Source organism: Megascapheus bottae, chromosome 12, assembly GCF_031878675.1.
Source record: "Megascapheus bottae isolate mThoBot1 chromosome 12, mThoBot2.hap1, whole genome shotgun sequence".
NCBI lineage: Eukaryota > Metazoa > Chordata > Mammalia > Rodentia > Geomyidae > Megascapheus > Megascapheus bottae.
The window spans coordinates 6,304,165-6,331,389 of NC_143520.1; the positions used below are offsets into that span (position 1 = coordinate 6,304,165).

Here is a 27,225-nt window from a genome sequence, read left to right on the forward strand (position 1 = left end):
CCAACTTATTCTGTACAAGTAGAGTAGTTCATCTAAAATGAAGGCTAGTTATATCATTATCATCGGCTTTCTTAAAACCTTGTGGTGGCCTCCCTATCTTTTCCTTCTGATACTTTATCAATTCTGAATTTAGTCCCAAGGGCACCTTTATGAGCTGAAGCTTGTCTTTCCTGCTCCACTTCTGACTCTTCTAGCAAGTGTCATCTTTAACTTCTTGTGCATCTTTAACTTCTTGTGACTAGCTTGTTATTGCCTCTGGGGTTTGGGCCAAAAGTTTCCCTCTCTCGGAGACACTTTCCTCCTTCTGTCCTACCCATTCACCTCCTTCTAGTATTTCCTCTTAAAACTTTGTATGTCATCTTGAGCAATTTACTTTCTTTGGGACAGTTCTCTGACTAAAGACTAGCTATGGATACCCACATTGAGCCATATCAATCTGTGTTTCTCCTACTATTACATTTGTCATTCTCTTATATTATTTTGTTCTGAAATTAATTTGTAATTCCAATTTGGGCCTTTGTTTCTCAATGTTTTTAAGTTGGAAGAGAAACCTAAGAATTACTATTTGTAGGAAAGTATGCAATTATGCCAGCTTCTCTGGCTTTCATTAAATGAGGTTAACTTGATGACATCAAATTTTAGTAAATTTTTGAGAAAAAAAATCTGACTACACTACAAGCAGTATAGTCAAAATGTGGAAAGCATGTCTCAACATGCTTTAACTGAGGGGATGAGTGCTGTTGGGAGAGATGGGATAGAATGACGAAAGATGCATTGTACTCACAAACAAGCAAGTTGAATTGAATTTTTTATACAATAAGTTAAAGATAATAAAGTAAATAAATAAAATAAGAAAACTATGAAGAGTTAGTGAAATAGATCTTTCTATTTTATAAACTGGAAGTTCAATACTTATCATACAATTCAATGCGATAAATTTTTCTTCTCAAATTTCGACTTTATCCCTTGTGTTAGAGAATTAATTGGTTAGAAAGAAGGAATTGTCACACTGTTTTGTCATTCAATGTCACACTGATACATTCCATTGTGCATTGTTCATGTATGTCTTTGAGTGCTTTGGAAATGAAGGCTTGAAGCCTTAGTGATTGGACTTCTCTGAGTTGGATTTTGATGGGAAAGAAACCCTCCTAGACATGCAGATTGTTTCACTGGTCAGAGTAGATAGGCCATTCCTATTCCAGACTGGAATTTCAGGTCCAGCTCAACACCGTCCATTCCTCTGATGTGCAGCTACCAGAATATGCAACTGTTTGTTCTTTCCCTTTGTGTGTGTTAGGAAAGTGGAGGAGAAAGTAAGGAACAGGTCAGCGAGGGACAAAGACCTTCCCAGGGGTATGGAGCTTTGTGTAAGGCTCCGGAATGGGGTTTTATAAGGTGTAGGAAGGAGGCAGAGGTTAGTGAACAAACCACTAGGTCAGGGGAGGTGGAAGACTTTTAGGTTAGGCTTACAATGGAATGTTTATAGCCGGGCTTAGATGGATTGCCCTGCCAGTGTCAAGCAGTCTGCACTTATGGCCTGCCTGCTCTCTGTATGCATGTAGGGAAACATCTTTGGATACTTAGAAAGAATGGGCCAAGAGTCGAGAGGCCAGTCATTCCGTCATTCGGTGCATGAGGTGTGTGTGTGTGTGTGCTAACATGTAATACTGTGTGAATCAATTCGGCATGGGTCAGAATGTAGGCATTATTTCAAAACTTCCTCATGTAGTCTTGGTGAATAACCACTGAAATAGGTCAAAGTATGTGGATTACCTTGTTTAATAAGCCTATTTATCAACCTTCTTTGCTCTCTTCATATGTGGAATTTCATAGAATGTCTCTCCACACAGTTAAAAAAAATTAAAACCTGGGTTCATTTTTCTTTTTCTATTTTCTCTTCAAGCAATCCACCAAAGGATATGTAGACTCCACAAGTAATGTATTTATCTGTATCTCTCAAAACTCTGTGGTCGTTCTTAACCCAGGTAATCCTCATGCCTTACAGGAAACAATGAACTATGCAACCTGGCAGTTCCTATTCCAATCCTGTGTCATCTTCCATAAAGTTCTTAATTTAAAAATAGTTCTTAATTTCTTCTTAATGTACTATGTTATTTCACTTCTCTTTTTTTGCCCTTAGATTAATCTCATATTGTGCTTTATCTGACTTTGTTACCTTCTATATTATATATATGTTTATTTGAAATAAGAAAGGGAAGGGAGGAAAACAAGATGATTGGGAGGAGGTGGGAGAAGAGAATTGGGGACAAAAACATAAGAAGGGGTATCAGTGTGTGAAAAGTAATGCATCTACTACCTGACGAATCTAACTGTAACCCTGGTATATATTACCCTGACAATAAAAATTAAAAAGTTCTTAATTTCTTTTAAAAATGTTTCAACAACTAGATAAAAGCAGGTTATCTATGTTTATGAAATCTTAACATTGTGCTGTATTTTTCACATATACTTTAATCCATGAGTAGAATTTGCTTTTATTATATAATATTTAATTTTTAAATACTATATAATTTAAAAAAAGTGCTTAATTTTCATAGATAGCTTTACAGGTTGTCATAGTGGAGAAATAACAATTTTCATACCTTTATTGTAGTTATAGCAGATTGCTTTACAGAAAGTATCATAAACCAATTTGAGAACTAATTCTCAGTTTAGAACATACAATATTTGATACATTTGTAAGAGATACACATTTTAATAGATCTCTTATCTAAGTCCATTTTCCTAGTATTTAAAAGATACTAATATTTTCTAAATTTAAAGTTTTCTAAGACATGTAGCCATGAATATTTGGTATCAACTGGACATGGGAGTTTTAAAAAATTGAAAACCTTTCTAAAGTTCTTCAAGTCTTATGAATTCATTAGTCTTTTCTTTTGTCCTTCATTGCCCAAACTAGGAGAACTGAGAGGATGGGTGGAGTTAGGTAGGAGAGGTGAGGGAGAATGATCAAAGGCATGAGATTGACTCACACCCATTGCACTCATAAACTGACCTGTTGGATTGAAATTCTTTTGTACAACTACTTGAAGATATGGCTTTTTTTTAAGCGCTAAGAAAAAAGTTGTTGAGGTCCTACCTTTAACTCTTTGGCGTGCACACAGAAATTCTTTTCCATGTATGTGGTCAAGGAATACACTTGTTATATTAAGTTTTTATTTCACTTTATTTTGGGGATAATTTCATTTCAATATTGAGGTTGCAGTTACATTCCTCAGGTAGTAGGTACATTACATTTCACACATTGATATCTCTTCTCATGTTTTTGTCTCCGTTTTATGTCAAGTTTTTGAATTCACAGAAGACTGCAATGTGTCAGGCTATGAGGAGACAGAAGGAAGTAAAAGTACTACTATCTTCTCAATCTAGTAGGGGAAGCAGCCTGGCCCAAAGTGCTCCTTAGTGGCTTCCAACGTTCTATAACCTTGACATTGAACATGTTGGAATTTACCAAGTGTTTCTCTGTTTTTGGACCTTTACATAGTCCTTCCAAAATCATCCTTCTTGATCCACTTGGGTCTCCAGACCAGAAGTTAGTTTTTTTTTTTTTCTGCCAGTCCTGGGCTTGGGCTCAAGGCCTGAGCACTGTCCTTGGACTTTCTCAAGGCTAGAGCTCTACCACTTGAGCCTCAGCACCACTTCCAGCTTTTTTTTTCTATGTATGTGGTACCAAGGAATCGAACCTGGGTCTTCATGCATGGTAGGCAAGCACTTTAACCACTAGGCCAAACTCTCGGCCCCCAGAAGTTAGTCTTAATCATGGCATTGAGAGCTCTTGTCTTTTTGATATTGGAGTGGCCATGTAATTAAAGGGATGGCAGGTACCAACACCACAAGTCCTGTGAGGAACACAGTGACAAGTCTGTAAGTGCACTGTTTTGAGGCTGTTCCCTTGTCAAGAGCCAGCAGCCATAGCTGAGGGATTGCATTCACATTTCTGAGATGGCAGTAGGTAGTACTGCATTTTCTTTTCTTTTCTTTTTCTTTTTAATGCATCTGGAGCAGACAAACGGCTGTAGGGGACATAAAAGCCCTTAGCTTTAGCTCCTGGCTTGAAAGCAAAGCAAGTGTTCACCCAGTTTCTCATTTTTGTTGAAGGAATTGTAGCTTCTGCTGTCATCTAGCCAATTTTTTTTAAGTTATACAAAATTATACCACTTTAATTAAGGCTTTTTTAGTTTACATTTGGCCACCTCAAAGAAGTTGTAACATTAGGTTGGTTAATTTAAATACTGTGGCTCCCTGTTGGATAGACACACAATCTTTACACCCACCCAATGCATATACAAAGCAACAAAGCCTTGGTAAATAAAACAGCAATAGTTACTGCAAATCAGGCCTTGGGACCAATTACATATGGTTAAAATCACTTTACACATTCACATCTGCAATACTTAACACCATTTAACAACTCAACCAAAATTTTACATATGGGAAACAATCAAAAATACTATGGCCATATCACCCTGAATGCGCCCGATCTCAACTAGTCAATTTTTTTAAGGAGCCTATCTTTTGTGGTTGGTTTGTTTTTCTTTCTTTCTTTCTCTCTCCCCTCCCTTTTCCCATTTCTTTCATCCTGCTTTCTGTCATTGTTCTTTCCATCTTTTCTTTTTTCCTCTGGTAATTTGAAAGTATTATATTTAGACCAGCATAGCAGGTATATCTTAGTAATAAGAATATTTTCCTATGTAACAGCAACAGCATTCTCGTACCTAGAAAAGTTTCTGGAGACAATGTTATAACCTCATTTTGAGTCTATGTTCAACCTTATCCATTTGTTTTCCCCCAAATAGACTTTGTGGAATGTTTGACATTTCCACATGCCATTTGCATTTTGGGCCTCTTAAACCTTCATTAAACCATCACAGCTCCCATGAATTTCTTTAGCTTTAATTTTAGTTGAACCTTTTCACAATGTTGACAGTTTCGAAGAACCCAAGTTGGGTTTCAGATAGAATGATCACTACTGTGCATGTCTCATAAATTTATTTTCCTGAGTGATATGAGTCATGTAACATGTTTGATAAGAACATTCCATATTCTCTCTTTCACCCTCTCCCTTCTTTTCACTGTTTTCCTTCCTCTCTCCCTCCCCCCTTCTCTCTCTGCCAGTCCTGGGGCTTGACCTCAGGGCTTGGGGCCTGTCCCTAAGCTTCTTTTGCTCAAGGTTAGCACTCTACTGCTTGAGACATAGCTGCACTTCTGTTTTGTTTTGTTTTTTTTTCTGTGTATGTGATACTGAGAAATGGATTCATGCATTCGAGGCAAGCACTCTACCACTCTACCCTCTCTCTCTCTTTTGCCATTTCTGGGGCTTGAACTCAGGGCTTGGGAAATGTCCCTGAGCTTTCTAAAGGCTAATGCCCTACCACTTGTGGTACAGCACCACTTCTAGCTTTTTCTGTGTATGTGTTACCAAGCAATAAAACCCAGGGCTTCGTGCATAGTATTCTACCACTAGGCCAAGCTCCCAGCCACATTTCATATTCTTGATGGTGCTGTGTCTTTCCTATGACATCACCTCAGGAAGTGATGATGCTAGTTTGTCTCATAAATGGTCATGCTAAGCATGATTATTTATTTAAAGTGGTACCTGTCAAAGCTCCTCATTGTGACCATTGTAATTACTAAGGAATCTTGACATGTCACTTGAAGACTTTGTGAATACCAACCTTTAACCCTAGTGATATTATTGATAGTTGAAAAATAGATACTATTCTATATTTTTAATGGGATTCTATGGATAATATTTTCATCTTCTCTTGACTCCATTTTTGGAGTTAGCTTTAAAAAACCATGGTTTACAAAATGATTGGGAGGGGTTTGGGGAGGTAAATGGGGACAAAAACATGAGAAGGGTAAGCACTCTACCACTAGGCCAAACTCCTGGCCTTTTTTTTTTTTGCCATCCCTGTGGCTTGAGCTCAGAGCTTGAGCACTGTCCTTGGGCTTTCTCAAGGCTAGCACTCTACCACTTGAGCCACAGCACTACTTCTGGCTTTTTCTATGTATGTGGGGTGCTGAGGAATTGAACTTGGGTCTTCATGTATGCTAGACAAGCACTCTTACCACTAGGCATGCACCTTCTATCTGGTGAATATAATGTAACCCTTCTATTAATCACAATAAAAAATATATGAAAAAAAACATGAGAAGGGGTATCAATGCACCTACTACCTGGCGAATGTAACTGTAACCCCCGTATACATTACCCAGACAATTAAAAAAAAAACATGGTTTGTGATATGCCTCAGGTGGTCTTTGAACTCTCTTTGTTCCTGTCTCATCTTCGTAATTGCTGGGATTGTGTAAGTTTACCACCATGCTTGGCTTCAGCAATTTTTTTTTTAAGGGGATCATTTAAATCTGAGTCACTTTCTTAATAATTTTCATAATGTTTAACATAATTTAACACATCATTTTCTCATATGCTATTTCATATCCATTTGTCTTTAGGAAAAGTGTACTTTATTAAATATTAGACTGTGGAGTTCCTTCAGAACATTTGCCCTGTCCCCAACTTTGGTATGTGATGAATTATTATTGTTTATGTTCCACTAGTGGATTACACATGAAGTGACGTTCATTTTCAAAATGATGAACGGGGAAAGTTCCCCAGAGTTACATTCTACTCTCTTCCTCAATGATAAGGTGCTACCGGTGAATGCTTTCTCTGTCTTATTTTTAGGATCGAAGATTCAACGATGAAATTGACAAGCTCACAGGATACAAGACGAAATCTCTATTGTGCATGCCTATCCGAAGCAGTGATGGGGAGATTATTGGAGTGGCCCAAGCTATAAATAAGATTCCTGAAGGTGCTCCATTTACTGAAGATGACGAAAAAGTAAGATTTCATTCCTCACATGACTTCCACCCTCCTTTTAGAGCACTGATTGCTATTCTCCCTGAAAAGACAAGAATTATGTGAATAGCTGTTCGATTAGCCCATTCAAAGATCAAAGAGCTATTCTCATACAAAATGTAATGGGAGATATTTTTTGTATTTCATAGAATGTGCTATAATTGAAAATAATTACTTCATCTTTTTTAAGCTTGCTTTTCATTACAAGGCTCAGTAATATTCTTGTTATTCTTATCTTTATCTTCCTTGGTAAGCTTTTAAAATTGAAGATTACAACCCCCTCACACATGACCCAAGGGAAGAGAGGGGAAAATGACTGCATTTCAGGGACTCAGCACTTTCTTCTTGTAGTTTTAAACTACAATGAATAATTGTTTTCTCAGTTCTTATATTAAAAACCTTACTTAACAAAGTGAGTGTTATATGATTGTTATTTCAAATTGCTAATAAAAAGAACATTATTTTTGTTCCTGAAGAGCAGTTGACCTTGGTAAAAGTAATGTACTTTTTCCTTTGATATTTTGAGTTCTTTTATTGGTGGTTTATTTGGTAGCTTATATTAAAATAGAGGATCTTCAGAGAATTTAAGTTCTGGTTTATACTCTTACCTTCATATTGAATAGAATCCAGTTGAATATTTATAAAACTTACAACAAAAGTAAATTTCAAATTTGTTAGCTTAAGGTTGATGACTGCTACTTTCCTATTTGATTAAAAAACATGTATAATTGAACTTTCTGTATGTGGGTTTGCTATTTGCTAGTGTTAATTGCTAACGCTTTAAATTAATGTAAATATCCTGGTATAAAAGAGGAACATAAAATTTGATTATAGGGAAATTAAAAGAGTTTTAAATGAAGAAAGTCTTGATTGAGGTCATTTCTCTGGTAGAATTACAACATTTCAAAAACCTACATTTGTCTCTTATGAGATTATAAAGTGTTTATCTTCCTAGCCTAGTTTACTTTGCCATTGTCCTATAACTGAGAATTTGTTGTTATTGTATTTCCCCTAGATTGTTATGAATGTAAACAGCCTCTGAATGAACATTTTAACAAATTTCATCGTTAGTTTTTTGTTATTTTCTTGGGGTATATTCCGCAGACTAAAATTACTAAGTCAGAAGGCAGGAAAAGTTTGTAACTCCTTCCATGGTATCAGCTAGATTTTGGAAATACTGAGCTCATTTATAGCTTCCTGCATATTCCTATTTTTCAATGTCCTGCCAACTTTGTTCAATTCACATTTTTAAACTAAAATTAGTCTTCCTTTGTCATCCAAGCAGGCTTCAGACAACCTCATTCCATAGTGATAGTGTAAACTCCAGCAGCACAAGTCATTCTAGGGTTGTCAACAAGTAGGAAGCAAGGAAGCAAAACGCAGCCTCATGAATCCTATGTGAGAGGCAGAAATTGTCTAGGTCAGACCCAAGTCTTTGCTTTGTTGCTCATCAGCTGAGTGACTCTTAACCAGGTGATGAATCTATCTGTCCCTACAGCATCACGGTGTTGTTTCAAGAAGTAAAATAGATCAATAGACGCGAAGTAATTAGTATAGCATTTATTGATAAATGAGTCTCATGAAATCTTACCATACAAGTCAAGCTAAAGTCCTTTGCACAAGCCTTGCTATTTTGCTACCATCTCATCTGGATGACAGGACTTGTATGCCAAGCATCATACGCTTTACATGTCATGATAATTTGCAATTTCAGCTCTGAGAGGCTGTAAGTTATAAATAGCTTTATATATTCTATAAATTTAAAACCATTTTAAGTATGCAAATCAGTTAATTATTTGCCTAAAATAAATGAACCTTACCTGTTTACATTGATTTGGTAGTAAGCATGTATTGTTTCTGCAATCTTATTTTGTTTCTTGAAAAATCTGTACCTGTGATTCCATGGCTGTATGGTATCAATTAAAAATTTTTGGAGAAGACTGGAAAGGTCTCCTCCCCCACCTCCCAATCTTCATCTATTGTTGACCTTTGGCTGACAGATGGTCATCCAACCTGTGCTTGAAAACTTGCCTTGAAAAGAATCACGCTCTTCAAAGTTCTTCGATAATTAGCAGGAATTTTTTTTTTATCAGTAATGGTGAGAGTTTTGTGTGAAATAGTCTCCCTATGCATAGGTTAATAACTTAAATTACATCCTGACAAATTAGTAGTTTGGGAATTCACATTGGAGGTGCACATAAAGACAGACCAAACAGAAGAAAAGATTGAAATTTTATAGTTCACTTCCTAGATTTCAAGCAAATGTTCCTGATTTTCAGTGATGTATATAGGCTAGCTGATTCAGATGGTATGAGGAGAGACCTTGCAATCAATTAATTAATCACATGGCTATTCCTGAGTGAGTAAAGAGATGCTTTATTTTGTAGAAGGAAATAGCAAGACCTGGCTAGGAGTAAACATTTGTGATCTATTTGTGATATATGGGCAGAGCAGTGTGAAAACTGGAAAGGGCAGTGAACACCAGCTCTTATCTGCAATCCCAGGTTGCTTTTGCTTCAGCCCCAAAGGTGCCATTTCTTGCTGCCATGCCGCTTAAGACTTGATAGATATGTCTATGGCGCTTATTTTTCGACAGTTTATGTACATCATTTGTTGCCTGAAGTTCTTCTTTGGTTAATCTCTAGGGGGAGTTTTTCAGCCTATGGTCCCCTCTCTTCAGCTTGTAATGTGGTACACCTATTCTGGTACCATCCTTCATGCTGACACGCTTGTACACCCTGCAGAGCTGGGTTATAGCCAGCTGAGTTCAGCTGCCAGGGATTGGCCACATGCCAGAAACTTGTTATTGGTGATGCTTCCTTGCCAACGGGTGTTGAGGATGGTGCCGGGTGGTGCCAATGAGCCTCTGCAGAGCAACAGGCCTGAGACTCATAGCCAGATAATGGGAAAAATGTCATAGTTTTTGTCTGACATTTCTCTAGTGCTTCTGCTTGTGTGAAACTATTATTTAGGATCTACAAGATGTCAAAAGTACAAAAGGTATGTAAGTTTACTGTGATGAAAAGAGATGATGAATGCATTCTGCTAATAGGAGTGACAAATTAGTGTCCCCCAAAGACTGGATATCATTCACACATGTCTTTCTTATGCAAGGATTTTTGCTGCGATGAGATTTAGTCTTGTATTTGGATACTTTACACTTTGATTGCCAGCTGTAGTTTCTAGTATAATAATTTCCTCGCAAAAACTAGTCCATTAATAAGAGTGACTTAATGGGAACAAAAATGACAAGCTTGTTTTTCACCATATAAAGAGTTAGCTTCCATAGTAGATGCCTTCCACAAGTACGTTTCAAATACTTTGCAAAAATATTTATATTGATATATTACAGGGGTATTTTACAACAACTCTGCACACAAGTTTGTGTGACTTCTATGACTACTCCATTGCCTTTCAGATACTTAGATGCTAAAAACGAAGTGAATTACCAAATTTTAAGAAATTCCCTTTGCATATTCTCATCTCATTATTTTTTCCCCTTTCTGTCTATAACCCAAGCAAATTTTAGTTTTGAACCTGTTGCAATAAAAGTATAATCAAATATGGGCTGGGAGTTTCACCTAGTGGTAGAGTGCTTGCCCAGCATGCATGAAGACCCAGGTTTGATTCCTCAGTACCACACAGAGAAAAAGCAGGAAGTAGTGCTGTGCCTTAGGTGGTAGAGCTCTAGCTTTGAGAAAGCTCAAGGACAGTGCTCAGGCCCTGAGCTCAAGCCAGGACTGGCAAAAGAAGAAAAAAGTATAACTAAATATTGGTGTTAACAAAAAAGGGGGAAGAGAGAGAGGGGGGGGGAGGGAGGGAGGGAGAGAGGGAGGGAGGAAGGAGAGAGAGAGAGAGAGAGAGAGAGAGAGAGAGAGAGAGAGAGAGAGAGAGAGAGAGAGAGAGAGAGAGGAGGGGGGGAGATTTTTTAAAAAAAATCCTGGCAGATGGCTCATGATTTCAAGTGTTATTTGATCAAAAAGATTTTTATTCCAGAGAAAATTTGGATTAGAGCCCAAAACTCATTAATTGCAATATTTTATCTACATTTAAACAATGATCCAGTCAACTGCATGACTTGCCTTTGAATAGGTGTTATCCAGGGTCCTTAGAGACAATGTAACCATGGAAGACCTTCTGAGATCAATTTGTCCATGGGCCATGAACTGATTAGACTTATGTGATCAAGAAGTTCATAAATAATCAAGGTTTACAAGGGAAAAATAAGTTGTGAACACATATATGTCAGAACTCTGGTAAAACTTCAGAGCTGTTTTTTTTATTTTTTTTCCTGATGGAGAAACATTGTTGTGGACTTCTGGATACGTCCTGTGATTCTTCCTTAGGCCAAATCTAATCTTGCCGTAAGAACGCAAGTCTGAGCCTGCTACCATGACTCCCACCTGTAAGCCTCACTATTCAGAAGGTTGAGATGGGGAGGACCACAGTTTGAGGCCAGTCTAATAGAAAGATTCCATTCCAACCAATACAAAGCTGGGCACAATGTCATGTATGTGTCATCCCCACTACCCTGTAATTTCAGTTACATGAAAAACTTACGTAGGAAGATTGTGGTTCAGGCCAATCTGGGCAAAATGTGAGACTTTGTTTGAAATGTAATGAAAGATAAAAGGGCTAGGGGAAATAAGCACCAAATGGTAGAATACAGACCTTGCAAGTGCTAATTTCTGAGTTCAAACCTCCATTTAGTCAAAAGAAAAAAAGAGAGAACAAGAGACAGAAAGAAATAGGAAAGAAAAGCAAGTCAAGTTTGCTTGTCAGAGTCCAGCTTTAAGGATGAGGCCTTTGATTGCATCTTGGGCTTCTTGCTCACTGGCTTTGCCCATATTTCTTTCTAATTACAAATGATTCTCTTCTGTGACTTCTTTAAAATCAGATTCTATTATCTAAGACCTCAGTAGGATTGTTCCAAAAGTGATTATTCTTTGTCTTTAATAGTGATCCCTAATGTTATCATTTTAGCATTCTTGTCAGATGTCCCCTAAATGAGTGCAGGTAACTTTTTTTTTTTAATGGGGTTTGGACTCTGGGCCTGGGCGCTGTCCTTGAGTTCTCAGGTCAAGGCTATGATCCTGCCCCTTTGAGCCTCAGCACCACTTCTGGTTTTCTATTGGTTAATTGGAGATAAGAGTCTCACAGTCTTTAGTGCTCTGGCTGGCTTTGAACTGTAATCCTCTTGAGTACCTAGGATTACAGGCAGGAGCCACCATGCATAGTTAGTGCAGGTAACATTTTATTAACCAGTCATTGGGGAGAAAGTGTTTAATGGTCAAATATTCAGAAAATTTAAGACAACAATAAAGCAAAATGAATGATGGTACTTACAGAGTATATTTTCTATACTTGATATGTGGTGCCCATGTACATTTACAGGTCTCTGGAAAGAGCACTGATGGCTTCTGATGGTCAATATAGTGGCATTTGTAAATTCTTGCATTCTTATCTTTTTCCCTCTTGTGTTTCTGAGAGTAAGTGCGGAGATGCAGCATCTTTCGTATCCCGTATCCCTCCATCTTCTCATCTCTATAGGATCTTGTTAGATAATGTAAAGGTGTCCGGAATGCAAAACAAATGAAGTTGGGAAGTTATTACAAGAGTAATTATAACCAGAATAGATGCAATCACCAATCACATTTTTTTTTTGCCAGTCCTGGGCTTCAGCTCAGGGCCTGAGCACTGTCCTTGGACTTTCTCAAGGCTAGAGCTCTACCACTTGAGCCTCAGCACCACTTCTGGCTTTTTTCTATGTATGTGGTATGGAGAAATCGAACCTGGGTCTTCATGCATGCTAGGCAAGCACTTTAACCACTAGGCCAAACTCCTGGTCCTACCAATCACATTTTTTATGGCTAAATAATGTTCTACTAGGAAAAATAAATGTTCAGTCACTTAATACTTGTTGAGTTTCTATTTAGTAGATTCATCCATGTTTGAGACATGGTGGCTAGTACTGAGGTTAACTGGTTAAGAGACAAAAATTCCTACTCTTATTGATAACAGCAGTCAGTAAACCAAGTAAACATATATCAAAATTTCTAGTACTGAGTAAAAAGTAATCAGTAGAAAAGTAGGTATTCAACAATTTTGTACATATGAGTCAGTACTATCAAAATCAAAAGGTAATATCAAGAGAGCTTACAGTAAAATAAAATCACAAGTGAACAAGATTTGTCCCAAGCTCTATCAAACAACTATGATAAATTAGTCTCACTTTTCCAGTGGATCTCTTTCTTGTTTCCCTGTACCCTTACAGTATGTGATACTCTAGGCCACCTACCTGTAAGCTAGACTTAACAAGCAAGAAAGCATTGGGTTTTCACCGTTCACAAGCGTCTCTGTGTTATATCTTCTGAGAAGTGTCATGTTCCAATTACAATATCAATTTGCCATTCATTGCTTGGGTGGAAGAAGTTTAAGAGATTGCTTAACTAAAACCTGTCATAGCCAGGCTACAGATAGTGAAAAGCTGGACAAAAGACTGGCACACTTGCTAGGAAAAGGTCAGGGGCTGAGCAGAGCTAGGTTTGTTTTGCTATTATGGGATTGATAAAATGATAGCCCTTCATAGTCAGCAAGAGTTGAAGTAGTCAAGCCTCTTCTAAAATGACAAAGAGTGGTTTCACAAACTCTGTCTCTTGTCTTGCATAGGCCTTGGATCAGAAAGAATGATCTGGAGTTTCAGATTAGAAATAAATAACATGCCAGGCACTGGTGGCACACCAGTGATCCAAGCTACTATAGAGGCGAGATATGTGAATTTGGCTCAAAGCCAGCCCAGGCAGAAAAGTCTGTGAGCCTCTTTTTTCTTTTTCTTTTCCTGTCAGGGTGATATACAGAGGGCTTACAAGTGACACACATAAGGTAGGGAGGATATTTCTTGTCGAACATTGTTACCCCTCCCATGTTTGTCTCCTACTTTCTCTCCCCCGACCCCGCCTCCAAGTTGTAGTGTTTATTTCAAACATATTGTTTTGTGTGTATCACTGTTACATTGATTCACCCTTTGCCCTGTCTCATCACTCTGTTGTTCCCCTTCTCTTGTCTAATTCAAAGAAATGTATATACAATACACCTGGTGCCAAAATCAGATACAGTTATGACAGGGAATAAACCCATGGGGGGGAGGGAGTAAAAGAAAGAAGAAATAACTTCACATAGCACATTAAAAACAACAACCACAAAGAGAAACTTCTTGTCTCCATATCCTGGAGTTCATTTAACTTAGCATCATCTTATATGGTCATATGTAAAGAGCTATTGAGCTATTGTGGTGCTCTGCTAGGAAAATCTCAGATGCTCCTCAGTAAATGAATGGATCAAGAAAATGTGATACACACACACACACACACACACACACACACACACACACACACACACACACACTGGACTGGAATTCTATGCTGTGATCAGAAAGAATGACATCGCCATACTTGAAAGGAAATGGAGAGACTTGGAAAAAGTCATATTAAGAAAAGTAAGCTAGACCCAAAGAAACAAACTCCAAGGTTTCCCTCATTTGTAAGACTCATCTCCAGTAAATTACTCAGACAAAGCTGGAAATGGCACTGTGGCTCAAGTGGTTGAGTGATAGCTTTGAGTAAAAGAAGCTCAGAGGCAGTGCCTAGGCCATGAGTTAAACACCAGGACTGGAGAAAAAGAAAGAAAGAAAGAAAGAAAGAAAGAAAGAAAGAAAGAAAGAAAAAAAGAAAGAAAGAAAGAAAGGAAGAAGGAAGGAAGACGGAAGGAAGGAAGGAAGACGGAAGGAAGGAAGAAAAAGAAAAGAAAGAAAAAAAGAAAAGAAAAGAGAAAGAGCGAAGGAACGAGCGAAGGAAATAAAGAGAGAAGAAGGAGGAGGAGAAGAAGGAGGAGGAGGAGAAGAAGGAGGAAGAGGAGAAGAAGGAGGAGGAGGAAGAAGAGGGGGAGGAGGAAACAGAGAGAGGGGGAGAAGAAGGGAAAGAGGGAGGGAGGAAGGAAGGAAGGAAGGAAAGAAAAAAGGAAGGAAGGAAGGAAGGAAGGAAAGCAGGTAGGCTGACTTGGTGTTGGTGGCTAGAAGAATTGTTATTAAGGAATTACAGCAGATGTTGTGGATCCTCACTGGAGAATTCAAATTAAGAAAGATCACATCCTGTAATAACTAAGGCTGTCTGAAGAAAACAGCCAGGGTGCTTGTTGCCTTTTACCTTAAGATGCTGAAATACTTCAATGGAAAATTTAAAAGCTTGCATTCTTTTTTTGATTGAAAGCATGATTTAGAACCCCAAATATATCTAGCCATGTTTGAATTAATATCTCTGGCTCTCTCAAATTTTTTCCCTATTCTTTTTATGATATTTTTTATTATAAAAGCAATATATATTTATTGTAGAAATCTTAAAAAGTACTGAAAAGGAAAAATTACCCACCTAGAATCCTAACTTTCAGTTTATATTATCATTGATATATTTTCATAAATTTATTGTTGCCTATAATGATGTTTCCTAAATTTACATTCTATAGTATTTTATCTTATGTTAAACAGTTATTAAAAGATACCATTTATGGGGCCAGGAGTTTGGCCTAGTTGTAGAGTGCTGGGCTAGCATGCACAAAGACCCAGGTGTGATTCCTCGGTACCAGATACATAGAAAAAAGCCAGAAGCGGTGCTGTCACTCAAGTGGTAGAGTTCTAGCTTTGAGAAAGCACAGGAACAATTTTCAGGCCCTGAGTTAAAGGCCCAGGACTGGCAAAAAAAAAAGATACTACTTATGTTTGCATTACATTTTACCATGCCATTGTTTAATCATTTTTAGCCATTAGGTTGTCTTAAAATGTTATTATAAAACTGCAATTAATGAGCTTCTTTATAAGTACATCTTTGACCATATGAGGATAGCAATTGAGCTGAACTACTAAACTGATTTATTTTTGTTGTTGTTCATGGGACTTGACCTCTGGGCCTGGGCATTGTCCCTGAGCTCTTCAGCTCAAGGCCACCGTTCTACCTCTTGAGCAACAGAGCCACTTCCTGTTTTCTGGTGATTAATTGGAGAGAAGAGTCTCTTGGGCTGGCTTTGAACTCAATCCTCATATCTCAGCCTCCTGAGTAGCTAGGATTACAGGCATGAGCCACTGAGCCTGGCTTGCTAAGCTGATTTTTTTTCTCTTTTTAAAATTTTATTGTTATCATAAAGGTGATGTACAGCCGGGTTACAGTTACGTAAGTCAGTACATTTCTTTTGGGACAATGTCACCTTTTCCCCTGAACTCTCCTAAGTTTCCCCTCCCATCTCTAACCCCCAAGTTGTGAATTTCATTTTCAACATAGTCCACTGACTCTTCTTCATGAACATCCATCCTATTCTAGCTACTTCTCCACTTCTTCCATCTTTCTGCTCCGCTTTGCAGCAATTGAAAGACCATTGTCTATATTTTCTTGAGTTTCTACTTGAACAAGTTCTCTTTATCCTTTTGCTTTATCATTGCTCTCCTGCAGGCCTCTAAAACCAATTTTGTAGAGGCCATCAGTGATGCTGACATTGCCAAATCCATTGATAAAGAGAGCATCACCTCTTGCCTGCATTTGAATCCTTACTTTTACTCTTGTCCTATTTCCAAGCCTATCTCAACACATTAGACAAATGATCATTTCAATATACAGGATATTAAACTGATTTTTAAAGATAGTATGTTTAAAATTATAAAGATGTATATTTAATCACAAAAAGCAAGCAAAATTTTCACTAAGAATACATACCTTTGCCATTTTCCATGTATTCTAGTATTTCATATGCTTCTTTTATAAAATAAAAATTCTATTCTTGCTTATAACCTATGGAATTCACATGTCATATAATTTTTCCATCTACAGTTCAGTAGTTTTCAGCATATTTGCATAAAAGTGTAACTGTTACTATACACAATATAAAAATGTTTTATCATCATCCAGAAAACCCTCTGCCCATTAATAAGTGGTTTTCCATTTTCCCTAACAATCCTAGTCTTAGACATTCACCATTTGACTTTGAATCTTACTAGACTTGCTTATTTTGGCTAACGACTGCAAATAGAACCATAGAAAATGTGATTTTTTTTGGTGACAGCCTTCAACCACTTTGCTTACCATATTAGAACCACATATTACTACTTTCTTTTCATGGCTGTACAACATCCTATTATGTGGATTTGCTATATTTATCTGTTTATCGGTTGGTAAACACTGGTCTTTTTTCCATTTCTCGAAAATTACGAGTAATACTGCTATAAACATACTTGTACTGTGAACACAGACTTCATTTTATTGGTTATGTATCTTTCAGGGAAATTGCTAGGTTACATAGTAACTTTTAGAGCTGTTTTCGTGATACCTGCACTAATTGACTCAGCAGCCTTTCCTGAGCTTTCCAGTTACACCTGTCCTTTACCAATTCTTAGTACGTCTTTTGGATCGTAGTGTTCCTACTGGGTGTAGAGTGGTATTTCACTGTGGGTTTGATTTATCTTACCTTGAGGATGTTGAATATCTTTTCACAAGGTTACTTGTAGAACATTTACTTTTAGGTTCTTGTAAAATGTCACTCATTTTCCTCTCCAGGAAACTGTATGAATTTGCAAGGCCAATTGCCATGTATCAACTCACAGAATGACATTTAATTGACTTTGTATTGTAATTTTCTTTTTTATATTACAATTTTCAAAAGTTGCATTTCCATGGCTTCGTTTTACTTTATTTTCACTCCTTTAATTTATTCTGTATATGCCTGCATTTCATAAGGAATGAGTCAATTAATCATAGGTCTAAACTGATATTTTTAAATTATCTTAGAAGAGTATCATGATGCAAAACAACCTATGCCAACTTAGTTAACTAATCTTCTGGCTCATGAGTAGCAAGGATTACAGGCACGAGCCACTGGTATCCAGCAGAGGTAGATAGTTTGTATGTTCATTTCATCCCATTTTGTTTTCACTGAAATAAAATATTTTTAAATATATAGTTCTTTAGTGTTTTCTTTTCTCTAGAGAATGAAAAGGAAGTAATGATCTAACTTTAGCTTTCTTTTGCTTTATAAAGTTCTTCTTCAAGTCAGAATTTACAATTGGTGTTCAGTTTCTCTGAATGGTCAGTGGAGTTCCAATCTAAATTGCCATGCAGCCAACTAATAGGGGTGTGTGTGTGTGTGTGTGTGTGTGTGTGTGTGTGTGTGTGTGTGCTTCATATGGCAAAGCAGTAGAAAGTACTATTTTAAGTGAAGCCATGTTATTTGCTTTGCTGGAGAATTTAAAATAGAATATAAACCAATTTTGTAACATGCTTTGTAATTTCCTATCATGTGTTGATTCCAAGAATATACTTGGGTCTTTCTCCTTTTCCTCTTTTATATTTTTTAAATAAATTTGCTTTTTTGTTTCTTTGATTTTTTTTTTTTGGTCAGTCATGGGGCTTGACATGTGGACCAGGGTTCTTTAGCTTAAGGCTCTCGCTTTACCATTTGAGCCACAGTGCCACTTTCCTCTTTAAAAAGAAACACACACACATTGGAGACAGAGATAAAGATTTACTTCTGTCATGTCATTTTCCATTATTTCCTTTTATTTCTCCCACATGCATGTGGGATAATATCCTGGCTAGATATGGTTGTAGGTTATTTTCACTAGCACATGTTGATCCCATTGCCAAGCTCACTCTCCTCCCCATCTCATATTCTGTATACCCCATTTGGAAATGAGAAACTGTCTCCAAGGTAGGCACCACTGTATTAGCAAAGCAGGCAGCCGGTCCCTCAGGGGAGGGCCTTAGCTGGAACCAGAGCATGAGAGGAGGAGGTGGAAGTAATGAGCAGTTCTGAAAAATGAGGTTATGTAAGTTAGAGCTGCCCAGAGACACTTGGAAGGTCTATTAGACACAGTTCTTGAAAGGGGGCTTATTTAAAATCAAAATGCCATAATGAAACTCTTTTGCTGGAGAGAATTTAAAAGGATTCCTCAGAAGAACAAATTGCCCCTATCAGAAATCCTAGAGGTGTCTTTACTCAACTGTAAAGCATGTTTGTGTTTTGAAAGAAATATTGTGTCTAACATATAATAAAGGTTTCATAATAATAAACTTTATCTTCAGAGCCTTATTCTTTTGGTATCTTACTTTCCCCACATTTGTCATTCTTTGTTTTCTTTCTCTCTTTAAAAATTTTTCTGATTACATATGCAATGTTTTTAGCAGTGACATTCATTACTTCCCAGAGGTGCTGTGGTTTTGGGTAACTGAAATTTGTTCAAGGTATTTTGTTCCACTTTCTATTTCCAGACCACAGTGAGGCATCAGAACAAAGTTTCAGTTCTGCTCTCCTGTCAAGAAGACAGAAAGCTACAGTCCTTGGATGAACCTTTAAGTGTCAATAGCTCCCTTTGAGCCTCTGACTCTAAATTTACTTAAGTCTCAGCTTAGCAGTTTGACAGGATGCCTGCAGTATCAGGGTACTCACAGGACACGATGGGAGTCTTGTGTTCGTAGGCTTCTATCTCCTGAAACAGGATGACAAGAATTATCATCTCCTCCCAGCCACCAGTGGCTTCTGCCTGTGCTCATGCCTGCAATCCTAGCTACTGAGGAGCCTGAGATATGAGGATCACAGTTTGAAGCCAAGCTAGACAAGACAGTCTGTTACTCTTGGTTCCAATTAGCCAGCAAAGTGAAGTGGAGCTGTGTTAGAGTGTTAGAGTGCCAGTCTTGAGCAAAAAACCTAAGGGACAGTCTCACATCCCATGCTCAAGGTCTAATATTGGCTGAAAAAAAAAGATTTGATCCTTGTGGTTTGCCATCATACTTGTTTCCATTTTTGTTTTGTACTTTGAATAACTATGTGGGTGGGGAAGACCAAGGGGAAGCAACAAAACTACACATTATGACAGAGTTCTGGTTAGTAGCATGGATTTCTTAAGTGAAAGAATCCATTTGGTTTCTGACTTTCCTGTCTTCCAATTGCTGCTGAGGGGCAGATTATGCACAGAACATGGGATAAAGTAAGGTTATGGTTCCCAGAGCTGTGCACTGCGTAGTAAGTCACTCCCCTGGAAATTATATCTTTAGTAGGAAGGGGAAGGTCACAGTCATTCACCTGGAAGATGATCCTTCACAATTATTCCTATACAAAACCTTTAGAAAAAACACTTTGTGCCCTTCATGGTTAAGTGATGTGAAACATTAATACCAAACTCAAGTGGACATTAAAGCCAGGGGATACTGGACAGACCTGTGGGGTAGGTGCTATATTTAGAAAGACAGTCAACTAGAAAATCATAGCGTATATCCTATATACTGCTGTTACATCTACACTATTACAAAATTTTGGATGCATCAGTTATCATAATGACATATTTTTTTTCATTTTGGGAAACTATTCTTCACACACAGAATAATTCAATACAATTCTGTCTATATTCCTATGAGGTAGAAAGATAGTTTTATCTTTCTTTAGAGGAGAAATGGACTATAGTCTGTCCACTATACCACAAAGTTAATAGTGGAATTGGGAGGGCTTTGGTTTTTCTGTCTCCCTAGCTTGTCATTATTTTTTTTGTAAACAGTGCATTGAGTATTTCTGCTACATGGAGAGAGGATAAGTCAGAGTAGAATATTCAATGGGCTAATTGTACAATGATTTAATTCATCATGCTAGTCTAGGCAGCTAAACCATCAGTAAGAATGTAATTTGATTAGAACATTATAAAAGTAAAGCCATTTCTTCACATAAGATGCACTTTGAACTTAATTAAGGCTGTAAATACTACATGAGTCTTGTTATGTAAATCCTCATGAAAATAGTTCAATGTTGAGAACTAACTGCTTTGAATATATGAAAAATCATAAAAATCAAGGAGATCTCAAAAATTATTTTGGTCAAACTCATGCTAGAGTTTAATAAAAGAGCTGCAACATTAGAAAATCATAGAGTAGAAGAAAGTCAGATTTGTGTCTTGCAACTCCAAGGTCCTAAGGTCTTATTCTTACCATGCTGACATCTGGCTGTCTGTGGGCAGAGGCCCAGGCACAGCAGTGATCCCATTTGACTTTGTGGAACTTGGGAAACAAAGCCACACATTACTCCATTCTATAGGTAGGGAAATCCTGGTGAAGGTGTGTCTGCAGACACAAGTCAGTGGTGTTAAGTCTAAGTGGTTTATGCCTGGAAAACTTTCCCTTTATACTTCGTGGGCTTCATGGCTGGCTCAATGAGCTAAACGGAGGATAGAAAGATTAACAGGAGGAAAGTTATGCAAATTTATTGCATGCATAGGAGGATCACATGGACAAAAATACCTCTATATTTCTTCTGCACTGGGTGAAAAAAAGGGAATAAGATGGGGTAGCTCAGAAGAGAGTGAACAATTGGGAGGATAATAATTAATAATAATAATAATACGCAGGTTTGTCTATTGTGGACATGGTATATTTCCTCTCCTGTGGTCCTGAGTTAATCCTCTTGGATGGTGAAATTCTCCCAAGAAGTGAGTTGATTACAATTGAGTTTTTTTTTGGGGGGGGGGAGGCGGGTGGGCAGATTCACTCTAAGCTGATAAGAGGAGCTCAGAGAAAACCTCTGTTGCATCCTCTGTTCTCCAAATACTTTCAGTTGAATCATCAGCACGGCAACTCTTCACATTTTGGGGTAATATGCCCTGGTGCCTTCACCTGCCTTCTCATATGGGACTCTACAATGTTTCTGCTTTCACAATAAAGATGATTTTCCTATGTTTTCTAGTCACGAGAGTTATACAAGATGAGGGGCTGGGATGGGGGAGGGAAATGGGGACCAAGACATGAGAAAGGGTATCAATGTTTGTGAAGTAATGCACCTTCTATCTGGTGAATATAATGTAACCCTTCTATTAATTACAATAAAATATATTTAAAAAAATAAAAAGAAAGGGATAGTGATGTACCCAGGAGTGGAGGACTGGTCTAGCATGTATGAAGCTCTAGGTTCAGTCCTCCATTAAAAAAACAAAAAATAAAAAGTGAAAAGAAACGCATCCCTCTTCTCCAGTTGTTCAACAATGGAGTAGATCTTATGTTGAAGGACAGTGTCCATCATGTTACCATCACACCAACAGGAGAAGGGCAAAGTGGTCGACAGTGTAGTTTTTGTGTATAGGGATCTTTAGACAAGTTAAATTTCTATCATGTCAAACTGAGGAGTATTGAAATATTGTTTGATAAGATAGTAGCCTAGTACATTATAGAGTGCAACAGTAACTTAACCATCTACTAATGAGCATGGATCTCAGGCCACATACTTAACACAGTCTACTTAAGAAGTGAACTTTCCAAGCACAGTGGCTCACACCTGTAATCCTAGCTTCTCAGGGGACTAGGATCTGAGGACCAAGGTTCAAAGCCAGCCTGGGCATTAAAGTCCATGAGACTCTTATCTCCAGTTAATCACCAGAAAATTGGAAGTGGTGCTGTGACTCAAGGGGTAGGGTAGCTGAAGAGCTCAGGGACAACGCCCAGGCCCAGAGTTCAAGTCCCACAACTGACAAAAAAAAGGTGAATTATTGGAGCAAATGTTTCGGCAGAATGTATTCTTAATAGCCATAAGAAATACACATGCTAAAAATGGGTGAAGAGTAAGAGGCAGACATTTACAGAGGAGACTAATAGCATGGATGATAGAAATATTTTAGCAACTTCTGTTTATGTGTTGTATCTTGATTCAAGAATTTTCAGTGTAGACATGCTGACAGAGTTAAAGCAAGCAAAAACACTGGAATCTTGTTCCAGTCTTAACCAACATCTCAATTTCATACCATTACTACCTCCCACTTTATTAATTTATATATTATTTGGAAACATTGACATGTTGGATTTTTTATTACTTCAGTTTCTGAGATGAATCCTATTTGGTAGTATTATAAAATTTTGACACACTGCTGGCTCCAGTTACACTCGATAATGATCGCTAGGCTTTTTTTTTGTTACTGAATTTATTTATATATTATTTGGAAACATTGACATGTGGGGTTTTATTACTTCGATTTCTGAGATGAAGCCTATTTGGTAGTATTATAAAATTTTGACATATAGCTGGCTCCAGTTACACTGGATAATGACTGCTAGGCTTTTTTTGTTACTGATATTTGTGTTTTTCTTAAATCTCTCTCATGTTCATGAAGATTGTTTTAGGTGTATTATTTTAAATTTCAAAAAGGCAGTAAGGTTTAGCTTGGGAAGCCTCCGCATTTGGGAGGCCAAAGCATTATTATAAATGAATTTTACTATAAGTGTACATATATTATTTAGAGGACTGTTAAAAATTAGAGTCTCCATGCAGTCTGGAGCTGAAAAGAAGAGATCTTATTATGATACAAATGCCCTCTCCCTCCTAAAACAGTTAACTAGGAATCATATTGTTGAAGTGGGGTAAAAGTAAGAAACAGAAAGATGCATAACAAGGAGGCAATGTTCGTCCTTTATATGGATGTTTCAAAGTACTTAAAAACTCCTGCCCTCATATAAAGGCCCTGTCTTAAGCATCTACAATATCTATGTCTGATGAGAATTTTGCAGATTGGATATGAAACATTTAAAATAATTTTATTTCCAAATATGAAATGCATTTGAGTGAGCTTTCATATTATACTCCTAGAATCTTCATGAGAAAATGACTGCTTCTTACCTGATCCCTCCCTCTCCTTCTTTTCTCCCTCTCCCTTTGTTTCTCCTTTTCTCCTTTCTCCATCTCTCCTTCCATTTCTTCCTTTTTTCTTTCTATTCTGTGATGTTAGGATTAAATCTAGGGCCTTATGCATATTAGGCAAGCACTTTACCTCAGTGCTACATCCCTAACCCTTTTGAAATAAATTTTTTTGAAAGTGAAAATTGAACATTACTTAAAAGACAAAAAATATGCTATACATGTCATTATTGTAATGTTCAAGAAGGAATCACAAAATTTGAGCTACAAAAAAGTCAAGATATAAATGCGTTGTTATTGGTGATGTAGTAATCTGAAATCACGTTTCCTTCTGAGAAGGGTACTTGATAACTAATAATACAAGTGACCTTTATTCTTCTGCATTAATGTTGAGATGAGGGTTACCAAAGAAAAAATGATGCCCATTTTGTTTATTATGTATTTCTTTTACAGAAAGCTGAAGCTTCTCTCCCCATTTCTTTCTCCCTGTTGTTTCTTAAGGGATTTGAGGGAGCAGATGGGAAATATTAGTTTCTTTTCCAGATGAGGTGATAGATTAGGAATTCAAAAGAATGTTTTGATCATTATTAATTTCTTTCCGTGCTAAACTGTGCTGGAAATCTATGTCATGTGGAAACTGAATGTGGCATCTTTAACTTTCATTTCCTGAAGGGGGAACAAGACATGTTTTTCTCTTTTTCTATTTCTCTTCACCTATAAAATAAATAACTTAGACAGACACAGAGTGAATGCATCAGGCTTGGCCAAAATGTGTGGTCGGTCCACCCTGTCTTTCTGGCATGGAATGAAGATGGATTCCAGTGGACTCCTGGTAGGGAGAGAAAAGCTTCTGAGTCTCAGGTGGAAGGAATTTAGTTTGAGGAACAGTGACTGACTAGAATGTACAGAATGAATAGCACTATTTTCTGAGAGACAAAATAGTTTGCAACCTGCCAATCAGAAAAAGCTATTCTCTCTTAAGATGAGATGAATCACACATTATAATGAACAACCTTGCCAATGCATAACTATTAGGATTTGGGGCCCAGTGGATCAGTTAGTGGCTCCATTTCTCCACCATGTAAATGGCATAAATCCCTAATCTGTATATAAAGAAATTAATAGAAAAATATCCTCTGTCTTACAGGGGAAATGAGCTTTCATTTCCTTACTTATTTCTAGCTTGCCTCTGAATATGACAGGAAGATTTAGCCCTGGGCAGAATATTCTTCTGGACCCCATTCATTCTGGCTCTGACTAATAGCTTTTCCTTATAACCACATCTAAGATTGAAATTTGCTTTAGGAAACAGCATTCCCCATCTCTAGTGAATTGCTTATCTTTCCTGAAGCAGAGTGTATTGCTCATATTGTCATTCTTATGTATTTTCTGACGTAACAAGGGCACTGGCTAGCAATGACTAGAGACTAAATGATGAATATTGAGGACTACATTTTAAAAAAAGTTCTGTGAAGTATAACTGAATCAGCCTCATTTCACCAGAAAGTAAATGATGTGTGTGTTGCATCGGGAGGGGGGGGTGTTAAACAGTTAGTAGGCAAGCATGTTTTGCTGTCCTCTCTGAGATATTGAAATTTTGCTAGTCAAAGAAATCCAGTTCTGTACAGATAATGCACAGCTCAGTGCCAGTAGAAATTGGCTGTTTTTGAGCCAAGAAAAAGGAATAGGATTGCAGAAAGCTTTAAGAAGGACATCTTGGTGCTGGTACACTTGTAGCAATAGGCATGCCACAGTTACTTTCTGTCATCCTCAGCTTGGCTAATCCTTTTGACTTCCAGCATCCAATGTTTGAATCCCAGTACCACAGACAGTAAAGAGAAGATAGATTTCAGCATGAGAGTAGGCTGATACATTTCAGACTCTTTAGCAGGATATAATTTGTAGGATCTTAGTATAAAATAAAAATGTTGGGTTTCTCATAAAAAAAATTATGGATTTCAGGCCTGGAGTTTGGCCTAGTGGTAGCATGCTTGCCTAGCATGCATAAAGACCCAGGTTTGATTCCTTGGTACCACATATACATAGAAAAAGCCGGAAATGGTGCTGTGGCTCAAGTAGTAGAGCTCTAGACTTGAGAAAGCCCAAGGACAGTGCTCAGACCCTGAATTCAAGGCCCAGGACTTGCAAAAAAAAAGATGAATTTTAAGCTTTTGATAGTAAATTTTTGAATAGAATACTGGACCCTTATAGACAGAGGGCCAGTATGACTATACAGGTTGTAGATCTGTGGAGACCAACCTTTGGCCTGAAAGTACAAATCAGGGAGGATCTGCTTTAAATGGATATGATTTAGAAAGCAATAATAAAGTGGGTATATTTCTTTATGGCATCTTAAAATATTTAAATATTAAACCACACTTACTTCACTCAAAGAACTACAGTTGTGCAACCAAGAATCTTGGTTAATACAAAGCCAAAATAAGCATAGCCAGGAAATTAAAGAGGAGAAAAAGATTTATTACCTGTAGAAGTTAGGGAGAAAATAGTTCCAAAGCAATGCCTTCCTTAGAGGGAGCAAAGTGTGGGGATTTTATTCTGGAAGTCTACATTTACTCATGTAGGAAAGTACTTTAGGAATATTCTTGAGAGAGCTGGCTTAAAACATAATAATAGAAGGAAAAATGCTGGACATTATTTTGAATAAGTTTAGCTGAAAGTCACAGAGTACTTATTCAAAGGGTTGAAATAAAGTTGGGTGCTAGTGGCTTACACCTGTAATCCTAATTACCAAGGAGGCTGAGTTCTGAGGACTGAGTTTTGGAGCCAGCCCTGACAGTAAAGTCTATAAGACTCATCAACAGTTAACTACTACAAAGCTAGAAGTGGACATGTAGCTGGAATGGTAGAGCATCAGCCTTGAGCAAAAAGAGTTCAAGGACATGGAGCCGGGAGTTTGGCCTAATGGTAGAGTGCTGGCCTAACATGCATGAAGACCCAGGTTCGATTCCTCGGTACCACATATATAGAAAAAAGCCAGAAGTGGTGCTGTGGCTCAAGTGGTAGAGTGCTAGCCTTGAGAAAGCCCAAGAACAGTGCCCAGGCCCTGAATTCAAACCCCAGGGACTCCCCACCTCCCCCAAAAAAGTTTAAAATGGAAGATATGAATACTTAAAGGTATTCTCAGCTTTCAACATGAAGTTTTAGCTGCTAAACAGGAAAGGACACTTTGAAATTGGGATGTATGAGTTTCCCTCCTTACAGGTGCTTATCTCAGTGACTAACAGAAATTAAAATGTTAACTTTGCAGTTTGAATGCAATACTAATGTCACATCTTTTTAGCAACTTTTTTTGCAACTATATCCTCCTTGGTGTTGACACACAGATGGATTTACCCATAGATATCCATATGTAGTAACATTTCAAAGATCCCATGAAGATATCACGTCTTCAAAAGTTCTTCCTTGACGTTCCAAAGTTTGTAATGAAAGCATGCAGTCTTTAATGACATAGCAAAAGCCAACTCTATTTGAAAAGTCCCGTGGGGAGGCCCAAGAGTTTCTATTTGAGCCAGCTACAGAGTGAGACATGAACCAGAAAAGCCATGAGAGCAGATTTGCGAAGACTCAGTCTGGATACAGGTGACACTGAACTAGTTGGTTCAGAAGAGTAATCTAGAAGGTAA

At 37.6% G+C, this 27,225-nt stretch overlaps 1 protein-coding gene across 1 annotated transcript in view; it reads left to right on the forward strand.

Annotated features, from left to right (window-relative positions):
• Pde11a (phosphodiesterase 11A) overlaps nucleotides 1–27,225 on the forward strand; it is a 350,018-nt gene that overhangs the window by 35,294 nt on the left and 287,499 nt on the right. Inside the window, exon 2 of the mRNA XM_090342568.1 lies at nucleotides 6,713–6,871. Within this exon, the coding sequence (XP_090198694.1) occupies nucleotides 6,713–6,871 (159 nt within the window). The remainder of the gene's footprint in view (nucleotides 1–6,712; nucleotides 6,872–27,225) is intronic.